The sequence below is a fragment of the Mustela erminea genome, chromosome 19 (assembly GCF_009829155.1).
Source record: "Mustela erminea isolate mMusErm1 chromosome 19, mMusErm1.Pri, whole genome shotgun sequence".
In the NCBI taxonomy this organism is placed as follows: Eukaryota; Metazoa; Chordata; class Mammalia; order Carnivora; family Mustelidae; genus Mustela; species Mustela erminea.
This window is the reverse complement of record NC_045632.1, coordinates 3,181,126-3,195,175: the sequence shown is the minus strand read 5'-3', so window position 1 is coordinate 3,195,175 and position 14,050 is coordinate 3,181,126. Positions and strand designations below refer to the sequence as shown.

Below are 14,050 nucleotides of genomic sequence, written 5' to 3'. Positions count from 1 at the left end.
GATGGGTGGTGGCGCTGACTGTCGAGGGGACTGAGGGGGCCGGGACTTTGGGAGACGAGTCTGGAGCTCTGCCTGGGCTGGGTGGAGCTCACGGAGGGGATATGGTGGGCTGGGGTTTTGTGGTAGGGTGGGGGGCGGGAAGAGAGGGGCCCAGAGTTTGGGCAGGGTATGGGTGGAGGCCCGGAAATGGGGCACAGGACCGAATCTCCCGTGCCCCTCCTTTCTGTTCCTAAGTACTCCCTCCCCAGGGACCTCAGAAGCAGCCTGGGGACAGAGCCCTGACAAGCAGATGATGTGAGGTGACAGATCAAGGCCTTCCCCTTCCCCCCACCCGCCCCCCCCCATATGATGGGTGGTAGGAGGCCCAAGGGCTAGCTAGCCCCAAGTACTTCACCCCCCACCTTCCCTTCTCTCCCCATGTGGGCCTGGGCTTCCGTGGAGCCTCATCTCATATGGAGTGGGGACTGGAGACCCCGAGACCCGCCCCCCAGAATGCCTCTACCCTTCGGGGAGCGGCTGCAAGGGCACCGGCTATGGAGGCACCCAGTCCCTAGCTGCTGGTGCCTTGATGAGCCCCTACCCTCCACCAGGTCAGTTCCGCACTAGCAGGAGCCAGAGCCTGTGCTCAGTTCCTCACACGCTGCTTCACTGGATCCTCACAACAACCTCAGGAAGTGAGGATCAGGAACACAAGTTACAGAAGACGAGATGGGGAGGCGCCACTCAGGGCCCCCAGCGGGTCATCAGAATCTGTAGCCAGTCCCGTGGGGCTCCCTCTGCACATCTTGGGGCTTCAGCATCCTCTACAACGGCCCCGATGCTAATGCCCACCCTCTGGGTTGCCAGGGGCTGTGCCCCTGGGCCCAGAATAGGACCTGGCCCCTTTCAGGGCCCTGGGAACATTTGAAGAAGGACGCAGGTGGCCAGATGGCCATCAGGTGAACACTGATAGGATCCTAGCTACAAGCTCCACGTGGCCCCACTCCCCCCTCATCCTTCTGAGCTCTGAGCATCTTCCCCAGGTGGTGGTTTGGGTTTTCACTCCAGCCTCAGACTTCCTTCCCCAGCCCCCGCCAGCCCCCGGATGTGGTGGCAGAGTCACTACTGTACCGACCTCAGCTGCCCCCAGCAGCCCTTTAGCGGAAGGGGGGGCTCCTCTCTAGGCCCCTATCCCCCACTAGCAGGGAACCCAGGTGGGCAGGTGGCCTGTCTCTGCCAGAATGCCTTTGAAGCTCAAAGCCAGGCCTTGACCTCTCAGTGAAGGGGGTGGGCCTGGCAGCAGCTCTCGTGGTGATCTTGGACAAGTCATTTTGTCCCTAGGGGGTTCAGTTTCCTGAATGTAAACTAAACGGCAGCCGCTCTCTCATTATTAGCTGGGAGGAGAAATCCAGCCTGAGGGGCTCCTGAACGTGCTGAAGAGCTGTTTTAGCCCAAGCCTAGCACCTCACATAGTAGTAGGTCGGCATTCAGTACTGGCTGGCTGGATGACTGAACGAACAGCCTCCTAAACACCTGAGAGCTTGAGGTGCCCACCCCTTTATCTCTAAAGGGTTCTGTGGTGGCCACCGCCTACTGGACTTAAGCCCTGTGCCACCATCTCATTAATCCCCAAAGACCGTCTGGGCACAGTCCTGTCACTGTCCTATCTAAGAAACCGGACCAGAGAGGGGAAGCCACCTACCTAAAGCCACAGTCAGACACGTGCACACTGCCCCCCGCCAACAACCAATTATCTAGAAGGTGGGATGGGTGTGCTGTCCTCCCTGGGGACCCTTTCAGCTACCCCCCCCACCCCCCAGGTCTGTGGCTCTTCACTCTTCTGAGGCCTGGGGCAGAGTGGGGAGCTCACTGAAGGAAACGGCACCCCTGCCCCACCGGCCGTGTGTCTGAGCGGCCCTGCGCAGATAACCCAGCCCCGGCCCCTCCGGTTGCCTTCGAGCACCTCGTCAAGGCTGCCAGAGACGGGAGGCAAGGTCCTTCCCGCCCATCAGGAGGTCTCTGTCTTCCCACCCGTGTAATGGGCTACATCACAGCACCTACAGTACTGCCTCCCCTGCGCAGGGTAGGGGAGTGAGGAGGACGACGCTCTGCGAAGAGACAGGCTGAACCCAGAGGTCGCAAAGCGGGCTGGACCTGACACTGGTTTCCCACCTTTCCCCCTGCGGTGGGCGCCGGATGCAGACCAGGCTAGCCTAGACGGTCCCCTTCCTTAAAGGGCCAGGCGCCTCCTCAGCCCCGGCCCCGCGACCGGTGGCTCGCCCCTCCTCTCCAGCTCAGGGAATAGTTAACTTTCCAGACCTGGGTGTGTTGGGGGAAGGAATCAGTTCCGGATCCCTACCGGGTATCTCGCACCCCAGACACCCGGACCCGGGCGGGGCTGGTGACGCCCCCGACTCGGAGGTGACGGGCCCGCCCTCCCCTTCCGCCCCCGGCCCCCACCAGGCTCCGCCCCTCTCCAACGTCACCGAGGCCCGCGCGGATTGGCCGACTGCGCCATCGCTCCAGACACTTCCTTCTGGGCCGCAGCCGCAGAGTTAAACTTTGGAGGGGGGAAAAAGAGCCACGGGCGCCCAGCGCCGGGCGACCCTCCCTCCCCCCGCCCCCGCTCCGCCGCGGGCAATGCCCCCTTCTCCGCGGCCCCCGACCGAATTTTTCTCCAACTTCTGAGACCCGTGAGATTCCCTGCTTAGCAGCCCGGCCCTCGGGATCTCTGCCTATCCCCGGGCCCGTCGGATCCTTGGGATCTACTCGATCACCGACTCAGAGACTCCTGTCCTCCACCCCCAAGGTCTGATGAATCCCTCGGGTCCCCTTCTTAATTGGATTCTCGTCTTAGAGCCACTGGATTGTGGGATTCCCCCTGCTGCCTTCTCAAGGCTTTCTCTCCCCAAGGGGCTTTTGGATCCTGGGTTCTCCTGATCCCTGAGATCCCGACCTACTGGATTTTCTTGATTTCTTGGAATCTCTCAAGCGCTGGGTCCCTCAAACCATTAGATTTCTCCTTTATGATTCCCGGGCGTTTGACCCACAGGATTGCCTTTCTTTAATTTCCCAGGGTCTCGCCATCCTCGAGCGCCCTCAACCTGCTAGGTTTCTTTTCTCGTATCCCCGGAATCCCCGCGCTTCCACCACCAGATTACGGGCTCCCTCGGATCCAGTGACCCGGCTTCCCCGGGCTCCTTCAGCCGCATCCCGGGTGGGCGCCGGGAAACCAGTCCCGGGACCTCCCCCCGACCCACCCATGGCCGCCTCCCCCTCCCATCTCGCCGGTCTCCCAGGCTCTCCCGGGCCGGGGTCTCCTCCGCCCCCCGGCGGCTTGGAGTTGCAGTCGCCGCCACCGCAACTGGCCCAGGTCCCAGCTCCGAGCTCCGGGGTCTCCTTCCACATCCAGATCGGCCTGACCCGCGAGTTTGTGCTGCTCCCCACCGCCTCTGAGCTGGCCCATGTGAAGCAGCTGGCTTGCTCCATCGTGGACCAGAAGGTGAGAGCGCAGGGTTCCTCCCAACTGGCTTGGGGAGAGGTCTGGAGGGGGTGGGGGTGCCGGCAGAGGTGGCCAGGAGCTTGGCATAGAGGAAGGGGAGAAAAGGAGGATTAAGCCTTGGGCGACTGGGGGGATGGGGATGGGGTGTTTAGCCTCCAGTTGGCTCCTGACCCCACTACCCGTTGGAGGGAGGCCTGGGCAGGGGCGGGGTGCTCCAAAGGCCTCCCCAAATTGCGTGTCCCTGCGTGTTATTGTTTTCTGCAGCCAGCAGGGAGGAAGGGAGGGGCCAGCTAGGTGTGGAAGTGAGCAGGAAGGGACAGGTCGGGGAGGGGGGCAGATGGGGGAACCTCTCCATTCAAGCCCACCCCGACTTCCCATTTGGTGGAAACAGTAGAAATTGAAGCCGCCCTGGCCATGGCTATCGGGTGACATGTGTGGGTGTGGGTGCCTGCCACAGCTGCCAGGGGCAAGTGAGGTCTCCGAGTCCAATCTCTACCCTCCCCCAGGCCAGAGATGTGTGTCAAGAGGCAGGCACCTCTTTGGAACCCCCAGAGACTCTGGGGACTCTGTCCCCTCTCCTAATCACAGTGTCCCCACCCCTCAGGTCTGATGCTGGCCTATTAAAACCCACCTTCCCCAACCCCACCCTACTCTTAGTTTTGGACACCAGGGTGGGAAGCTGGGGATCATGGCAAGGAGAATCCAGGTGGAACTCAGTGCCTGCATTGAATGTTGAAAGTTAGGAGAGTGGGCTTTCCTATTGTTGGAATTCTATACTTTAAAAATGTTGAATATTACAATTCTAGATTATTCGACTATGCCACTGCTAGGTAATCGAACTCCTCTGATATCAAAGTGTCCGGGGGCACCTGGCTGCCTCAGTCAGTGGAACATGGGACTCTTGATCTCAGGGTCATGAATTCCACCCCCATGTTAGGCATAAAGCTTGCTTAAAAAAAAAAAAGACAAAGACAAACAAATTGTCCAAACATTAGGATCCTAGGCTGTTGGAATACTAAAACAATCAAATGTTAGACTAATAGAATTAGAATTCTAGATTGTTCGGATAGGCCACTGCTAGATAATCGAACTCCTCTGAGTGTTCCAACATTAGATTCTAGGTTGTTGGAATCCTCAAACATTAAAATGATAGAATATTAGATTCCTGGATTGTTGGAACCTAGAATGTTAAAGTATTAGAATTTTGGAATGGTGGGTTGTTGAAATCCTTTAATAGTAAGACATTCAAATGAACCCCAGTTTGTTAGAGTCCTAGGACATGAAAATACCAGATTGCTCCTGATCTAGGTTGTTGAAATCCTGAAACGTCATGATAATGCACTGGAACCTAAGATATCCGTATCCTATAGCATGTGAGCATGTTAGAATCCCAAAATGTTAAAATTCCAGCATCTTCTCAGAACCCTAGAAATGAATTCTTTGGGCTTCAGAGAAACATGGGGGAACTGTGCCAACTCCCCCATTTTACAGACAGGGAAACTGAAGCTTAGATACAGACCCCACCACCACCACTACCAAGGCAGTCAAGGCCTAGGCAGTCCCTGTGAGCTGTGGACCCTCTCCCGGCAGACAAGAACAATATGGGGCTTCCTTGGTCCTCCACCAAGCCCCCAAGCCCAGAGGTCCACTTGTCACACCCAACTCAGCCTGCTCTTTGGAAAGACAGATGGGGGTGGGGTAGAGGCCTGACTGCCCCCTGGGTGTAATTTGTCCGGTGCCCAAACTTGGGCCTCCTTCCTCAGGCCTCACCCCAGTTTTGTTTTCTGTCTTCTGTCCAGGTGTGGCGGGGCCCCTTTCCGTCCTTCCCGCGGCTCCACCTGGGCAGTTTCACTTTCTGTTCTACAGGGTTTCACTTCCTGCCCCCCCCCCCCCCGCCCCAACTAGGGACACCTGGGTCCTTTGGACATTGGGTGGGGGGCACCCTCCTTACCTCCATCTCCCTTGAGTCCTAGCCTTCAATGCCTCCCTGCCCCCACCCCCAGGAGTCCTAAATCCCCTTCTTCCAACTGGCCTCACCCCAGTGCTGGGCCTGGAACCAGGTTACAAGGACTATAGATCCAGGAAGGAAGCTGCGGTGGGGGCTTAAAGGAGGGGGTGTTCACTTAACCCCCCACCCCCACGGAAAATTCTAGGTGCTCACGCTCCCAGAGCCACTCTCCCTGCCACTCCAGTTTCCCGGTCCAGCCACCAAACTCCATGGGCGCTCGTTCCCAGCACACCTGGGGCCCTGGCACCATGCCCGCCCGCTCACTCACTCGCTCGAGCTGCCCTTGGGAGGGAGCAGGCAGGAAACGCAGGGCTGTGGGGTCTCTGTTTCCGGGGGAAACTGTGGGCCCTGCCCTGGGAGTGTTCCAGACCGCTGCCGCTGAGCAGCTCTGAGCCTTCCCGTCACCACCTCTCTCTCCCGCCCCTCAGTTCCCCGAGTGTGGCTTCTATGGCCTTTACGACAAGATCCTTCTCTTCAAACATGACCCCACGTCGGCCAACCTCTTGCAGCTGGTGCGCTCAGTTGGAGACATCCAGGAGGGCGACCTGGTGGAGGTGGTGCTGTCGGGTGAGCCAGGGGCCGCCTGGGGGCGCCGCCCCTAGTTGGGGGCGGGACTTATGGTGCCGGGAGAGGAGACGTGGGTCCAGAAACATGCTTCTTAAAGTCAGGGCTAGTGGGTTCCAAGCCCTGGTCGCAAATTAGCGTCACGCATGGAGCTTTGACAAGCTACGGCCCGGGAATGGGTAAATATGTTGCGTGTGCGCACCATGAATGTGGCGTGTGCACACCGTGAAATTCGCATAGCACTGAACGCAGGCCATGTCCAGCCACGTGGGTGAATCTCACAAAAACTAACGCGGAAAGGCATTTCCTACACATCAGACTACATATTGTCTAATTCCTTTTATGAAGTCCAGAGAGGGATACAGTGAGGAGCGAGGAAGGCGGAGCCTTCAGCAGGGGTCAGGAAGGGTACCACCATCACCTGGGGGGCACAAGGGAGATTGCTGGGGACTGATTTAAACTGCCACTTTACTTATCAGGGTGTTGGTGACACAGTGTGTACAGTGTGACCGGTCACTGAACCAGGCACTGGGGATACGTCTTTTTCTAGATGTATGTTGTACTTTGATACAGAGTTTGAAATGTTCTGATGCCCGTTGGTCCTTCCCGCTGAAATGCTAAAGGAAATGAGACTCTGCAAGGTCAGAGAAAGCCCGGGAACATGTGTTTTCAGCCAGAATCTAGTCACCCACTGGCCAGGCTCATTTTAGAGATGAGAAGCTCTTGGCACTGCAGAGGAGTAGAGAGCCTAGGATGCTTCTAGAAGGGTGAGGGGTGGGAACTACCTGCCTTATTCTTGGCTGTGTCTCCTCCCCCAGTCCTTGCATGCGCAATGCTCAGTAAAATGCGTTGAATGGACGGATGACAATTTGAAGTTTGCATTTATAGCCCTCGTGACCTTAACTTAGGTTTTAAATCCTCTCCCATAGGCTGGCTACTCTTGGATTTTCATTCATCTTGGTCTCCCCCTCTGCTACATCCAAATCTTGGTCATGTAGCTTGTCCCCGACACTTTTACTTGGCAGCTGCAGGCAGCTCAGAGATGGATTGTCCAAGGCAGAAATCTTGATTTTGTCCTCCTTTCTTCCATCACCATTCACTCAGGTGCTCTTGCCACATGTCCTGGGGACATCCTGGTGACTCCTCCTTTTCTCTCACCCTTTCCCTTGATCTGCATCAAACCAATTAGTCTCACCTTTAAGATACCTCCTGAATCTGTTTCTTACTGCCTCCTCTGGTCCAGGCAGCGGTCACCTCCTGCCTAGACTGTTACAAGTCAGATCACGACACTTCACTGCTCAGAATCCTCCCATGGCTCCCCATTACCCTGGGGATAAAATGCAAACTCCTCAATATGGCCTTAAATGGCTGCCCATGATCTGGCCCCTGCCAGTTCCCTGAATTCACCTGTTACACTATCCCCCTAACTTTCTTTGTTCCTGCCATGGTTGTCTGTTCTCTGTCCCTTGAACAAACTGAGCTTCCTCCCATCTCCAGGTGTGTGTACTAGTTCTCAGTGCCTCCCTCCCCGCCTCTTCTCATAGCTAGTTCCTTCTTGCTAGCTGGATCTGAGCTTCAATGCCATTTCCTCCAGTGTCTGAAATTTCCTTCTGTGTGTGTGTATGTGTTTCCTGTCTGTCTCCCCAAAAGAATGTCAGCCCACTGAGAGCGGAGTGTTCATAGCTTTACCCTGTGTAAGCAGTGCTTGGCACATAGAAGGGCACAACCCCTTTCTTGTGCACGCTAACAAGGACAATAGCTCAATATTAGACTGAAATTCGGGGGTGGGTTGGGGAGGGTAGGAAAGAGGATGAGGCTTAGTGCAAAAATGAAACTTGAAAAATGAAAGCCAATATTTATTGAGGACTTTTTATGTGCTCTGTTTGTTTATTTATTTATTAAAGATTTTATTTATTTATTTGACAGACAGAGATCACAAGCAGGCAGAGAGGCAGGCGGGGGAGGGGGTGGGCGGGATGCAGGTTCCTCGCGGAGCAGAGAGCCCAATGTGGGACTCGATCCCAGGACTCTGGGATCATGACCTGAGCTGAAGGCAGAGGCTTTAACCCACTGAGCCACCCTGGCACCCCTATGTGCTCTGTTTAAAAAGCATTGTTTAAAATTAAAAAAAAAAAAATTATGGAGTCCTGGGTGACTCATTTGGTTACGTATCTGCCTTTGGCTGGGGTCGTGATCCCAGGGTTCTGGGATCGAGTCCCACATTGGACTCCCTGCTCAGCGGGGAGCTAGCTTCTCCCTCCGCCTCTGCTGGCCACTACCCCTGCTTGTGCCCTATCTCTCTCTCTGACAAATAAATAGATAAAACCGTTACTAAATTAAATAAAATAAAAATAAATTTTAAAAATTAAAAAAAAATATGGGGCACCTCACTGGCTTAGTCAGTATAGCATGGAACTCTGGATGTCAAGGCTTGTGGGTTTCGGCCCCACACTGGGTGTAGAGATGACTTAAAAATAATATCTTAAAAAAATAATAAGATAAGAAATAAAGAGCACTGTCTTCTTCTTCTTCTTCTTTTAAAAGATTTTATCTATTTGACAGACAGAGATCTCAAGTAGGCAGAGAGGCAGGCAGAGAGAGGAGAGGAAATGGGCCCCCCACTGAGCAGAGAGCCAGATGCTTGGCTCAATCCCAGGACCCTGAGATCATGACCTGAGCTGAAGGCAGAGGCTTTAACCCACTGAGCCACCCAGGCACCCCTTTTTTTTTTGTTGTTTTAAGATTTTATTTATTTGTCAGAGAGAGAGAGATCACAAGCAGGCAGAGAGGTAGGCAGAGAGAGAGAATGGGGGAAGCAGGCTCCCCGCTGAGCAGGGAGTCAGATGTGGGGCTCCATCCCAGGACCCTGAGATCATGACCTGAGCTGAAGACAGAGGCTTAACCCACTGAACCACCCAGGCGCCCCAAGAACTCTGTCTTAAAAGCTTTCCATATAATAATGCATTTAGCCCTGAAGAAAGAATCTGTAGAGACTACTATTATGATACTGGGCATGTTCTTTCCTGGAAACCTGCATGGTTCATACCCTCGCCTCCTTCAGGCTTTTGCCCTAACAACAACTGAAGGGGGCCCTCCTCAGCCACCTTCTAAAATTGTACATCGTGTACCTTCCCACTTTCCCTTCTCTGCTTAATTTTTCTCCTAAGCACTTATTGACTTCTAGTCTGCTGTATATATTTTTTTTGGAGTTGTACTTTATTTCTGGAATATATATATTGCATATACTTATATATATAATGGGCAAATATTTATATCATTTACATCATATGTTTTAATATTATATATTTATATAATGTAAATATATAATAAATATAATATATAAATAAATAATAAAATTATATATATTTACATTAAATAAATATATAACACATATATACTGTATAATATAATGACATGTAATATATAGTATGATATATAATGATACATAACATATATTACATAATATATATAACATGTTATATATGTTATAGTATATTAATATATAATAGATAATATAGTATATAATAATAATATATAATTTACATTATATACAAATATACAAATTGTACAAATATGTATACTTATATGCATAGTATATGCATAATGTGCAAATATATATAAATATATAATCTTACCCTAGGGAAACATGTAAAATGACACGTATAGAAACTAAGAACATCAGATAAGACCATGCAAGTGTTTCAGCCGGGCTTTGTCTTCCAGAGAACCCAGTTTATGTTGGTTCTCTGTAAATATTCGTCCCGTTATTGAGATAAGAAACAGCTGCTTGACAGTTTTTTTTTATTTGATTATAGAAGACATATGCTGTATATTTTATTACTTAAACATTTCCAAAGGCAGTAAATGCAGTACTGAAAGCATGAACTTTGGAGCCACACTGGCTCAGATTCGATTTCAAGTTCCACAGCTTGCTAGCTGTGTGACCTTGGGCAAGTTGCTTCACCTTTCTGTGCTATAATCTTCTCATCTGGAAAATGGGGGTAATAACAATGTACTTCCAGGGCTCTTGAGAGAACTGAATTCACTAGTATTTTAAAGTACTTGGAGCAGTGCCTGGCACTAGGTAACTGCTAGGTTGGGCGATTTTTAAAAAAGAAAGATATATATATATATATATATATATACACACACACACACAGACATAGACATATATATCTATATTTTTTAAAGATTTATTTATTTACTTGACAGAGAGATGGAAAGAGCAAGCAAGAGAGCACAGCAGGGGGAGGGGACAGAGGGGGAGGGAGAAGCAGACTCCCTGCCCAGCAGGGAACCCAGTGTAGAGTTGGATCCCAGGCCCGAGGGATCATGACCTGAGCTAAAACCAGACTAACCAACTAAGCCATCCAGGCACCCCTGGGTGATTGTTAAATAAGAATATTTATTTTCTTTATTTTGGTTGGCTGCCTCCCTTACTAGAGGCCAGGCAGGGAATTTGTTCTGTGCGGTGTCCCTGACACCTAGGGCAATGCTCTGTGTTTGTTGTATTTCCATTTTAAAGATGAGAAAACTGAGATACATAGGGATTTGGTATTTTTCTCTTGACGCTCAAGCTCCATCCTAGACCAAGCAGATCAGCAGCTGTGAGGGTGGGACCCAGGCATCTGTATTTTTAAATTTTATTTTAAAATGTTTCATTGTGAAATGTACACAACATAAAATGTACCATCTTAGCCATTTTTAAGGCTCCTGTTCAGTAATGTTAATTACCTTCACGTTGTCCTGCAACAGTCTCCACGAATGTTTTCATCTTGCGGAACTGAAACTCTGTACCCACTAAACAACTCCCCAGTCCACAGCACAGGTGTCTTGCCCAGCGGTGACGCTGGGATTTAAACCCGCGTACCATGTAATATGCGCATAAATGAAGGCAGGCAAGATCAAACCTCCCGGCGGGGAGGACTGTGAGAAACCTAGGAACAGCCCTCACCGCTCCGCCTCAAACATCCGCCCCTCCCTGCTGCCTGCAGCTTCGGCCACCTTCGAGGACTTCCAGATTCGCCCGCACGCCCTCACGGTGCACTCCTACCGAGCGCCGGCCTTCTGCGATCACTGCGGGGAGATGCTCTTCGGTCTTGTGCGCCAAGGCCTCAAGTGTGATGGTGAGGGGAGAGGGGCTGGAGGCGGGGCCGGGGGGGTGGGGAAGGGGGGAATGTCAGGAGGGCGGGGCGGGGTGGGGTGGAGCTCAGGGATAAGGGGTGTGGCTCGGAGAGAGCGGTAAGGGCCCAGAGACACAGCTTTGGGGAGGAGTTGGGGGCGGGGATTGAGTGATGGGTGGGGGGATAGGGCGGGGCTCAGCTGCGGGAGGTGGAGCCTGATGCAGAGCTCCCAGGGAGAGGTAAGGGGGCAGAGAGCTTGGGGGAGAAGGGGACGGTGCCTAGGGAAGAAGGTGGAGTCTGTAACAGGAATCACCAGAGAAACAGCCAGTAGGAGGTAAATATTAAGGGATATTTGGAAGGAATTCGCTTACAGGAGTGTGGGGGCTGGCCCAGCAACTCTGAAATCCATAGGGCAACACGTCAGGAAGGGCAGGCTGGACAGGGAAGAGTTTCTTCATCTGGGAAATCTCAGCTCTGCTTTCTAACCTTTCAGTTGATTGAACCAGGCCCACCCGGATTAACTAGAATACTCTCCCTCACTTCAGGTCATCTGATTGTGCACTTGAATCACACGTACAAAATACCTTCACAGCAACCCCTACATTAGCATCTGAATTACTGGGGCTGACACAGAAAGCTGACCAGCAGAGTCCCCTCCTCACTGACTGGGCCCCTCAGTGTGCAAGGACCTGTCATAACAAAATACCACAGGCTGAGTGGTTTAAACAACACATATTTAGAACTCACGGTTCCAGAGCTTGGAAAGTTTAAGATCACGAGTCGGACAGGGCGTGGTTTCCTGGTTAGAACCCTCTTTCTGGCTTGCACACAGCTGCCATCTCACTGTGTCGCTCCCGTGGTGTGAGGAGAGACAATAGTTTCTCAAGTGTCTCCCTTATGTAAAGACCCTGATCACGTTGGATCAGCGCCCCACCTTTAAGGCCTCATTTAACCTTATTTACCTCCTTAAAGTCTAATACAGTCACATTGGCGGTTAGGGCATTGACCTATGAATTTGGGGGATGGACACATGTTCAGCTACAACAAGCACCCACACGCATGTCCTTCGATCATACTTAAAATATAAAGGAACACACCAGTGTGTCTCAAGGTGAAGCCCAAGGGTCAGGTTCTGCAGGTCCACTCTTCCCTGATGAAGACCATCCATTCTGCAAAGACCACACCTCCATCAGAAGTGTATTCTTGAATGTTCCACCATCCAAGGATCTCCAGCTTCACGGCATTGGCGCTCATACGGACCCTGTGTTCCAGAAGACCTGCAGCATTGACCAGGATTGTTACCATGCAGCCCTAAAGAGACCTGTGGCATTTAAGGGCTGGAGGGATGATAGCCACATTGGGTCTGTGGAAAACCAATTCAGCACATTCAAGGCTGTTGTCAGTACTGCCATCGTGCGCAAACCACATCCAACTCTTGGTGTCTTGACATTTGTAACCTTCATCCTGACGTGTAGTCCTGGTGTCATAAAAGGGAGGTGTTTTGTGTTTTTTTGTTTTGAGAGAGAGAATGCATGCATGCCCATGCACAAGCAGGGGTAAGGGGGGAGTAGCCGAGGGAGAGGGGGAGAGAGAATCTTTTTTTTAAGACTTTATTTATTTATTTGTCAGAGAAATCACAAGTAGGCAGAGAGGCAGGCAGAGAGAGAAGGGGAAGCAGACTCGCCACTGAGCAGAGAGCCGGATGCGGGGCTCGATCCCAGGACCCTGGGATCATCACCTGAGCTGAAGGCAGAGACTTTAACCCACTGAGCCACCCAGGCGCTTCTGGAGAGAGAATCTTAAGCAGGCTCCATGCTCAGCAAGGAGCCTCACTCGGGGCTCGATCTCACAACCCTGAGATGACCCGAGCTGAAACCAAGAGCCAGACACTCAACCAACAGAGCCACCCAGAAGCCCCTGGCATCGTCGATTTTAACAGGCACCCTTAGCACGGATTTCACTGGTTCAGCCACACAGATGATGGTCCTCGTTCATGTGGTTCCAAAGGAGTCCCAAGTGACTTTTTTTTTTTTTTTTAAGATTTTATTTATTTGAGGGCGCCTGGGTGACTCAGTGGGTTGAGCCGCTGCCTTCGGCTCGGGTCATGATCTCAGGGTCGTGGGATCGAGTCCCGCATCGGGTTCTCTGCTCCGCGGGGAGCCTGCTTCCTCCTCTCTCTCTTTCTGCCTGCCTCTCTTCCTACTTGTGATCTCTCTGTGTCAAATGAATAAATAAAATCTTTTAAAAAAAAAGATTTTATTTATTTGAGAGAGAGAGAGGATGAGAAGGGGGAGGGTCAGAGGGAGAAGCAGACTCCCCGCTGAGCAGGGAGCCTGATATGGGACTCCATCCCAGAACTCCAGGATCATGACCTGAGCTGAAGACAGTTGCCCAACCCACTGAGCCACCCAGGCACCCCCAAATGACTGTTCTTAATGCCTTCATAACATCTTCCAATGCGAGTTTGACTCTGCCTTGATACTCAGAGAGTCACGGATGAGATTTTGAAGTCCTGTGAAACACATGAGGGAGCAAAGGCTAGTGCTGGGAAGTGTTTCCTGTTCGCAAAGGTTGTGGACCATCCCGAAGCTCTTCTCATACCACCACCTTTGGGAAAGCCTATGACAGCCAGGCTGCCAGAAGATAGGCTCCATGAGGCAGTCCCAAAGAAGCTTCCAAAGCCTGGAGGAACATTCTTCACTCCAGAAGAGGGAGCCTTCCTGGAATCATTTGGAATCTCTGGAGATGTATGGGAGCAAGTGTTCAGGAAACCTGCTAGGAAGACAACAAGCTGAGTCTGATTCTTTCATGGAAGAGGATTTTGGATTTTTTTTTTTTAATGATAAATTAAGGAAGAAATGACAATAGAGTCAT

General features: G+C 51.8%; 1 protein-coding gene across 3 annotated transcripts in view; it reads left to right on the top strand.

Moving 5' to 3' along the window:
- Positions 1 to 2,489: 2,489 nt before the first annotated feature.
- The window catches only part of PRKD2 (protein kinase D2), a 32,526-nt gene continuing 20,965 nt past the window's right edge, over positions 2,490 to 14,050 (top strand). Inside the window, exons 1-4 of one of the 3 annotated variants that reach the window (XM_032326166.1) lie at positions 2,490 to 2,788; positions 3,392 to 3,481; positions 5,918 to 6,056; positions 11,048 to 11,179. In XM_032326166.1, the coding sequence (XP_032182057.1) occupies positions 11,140 to 11,179 (40 nt within the window). In that variant the 5' untranslated portion in view covers positions 2,490 to 2,788; positions 3,392 to 3,481; positions 5,918 to 6,056; positions 11,048 to 11,139. Of the gene's footprint in view, positions 2,789 to 3,055; positions 3,482 to 5,917; positions 6,057 to 11,047; positions 11,180 to 14,050 lie in introns of those variants that run through there. The other 2 variants (XM_032326165.1, XM_032326167.1) reach the window with 2 other exon arrangements.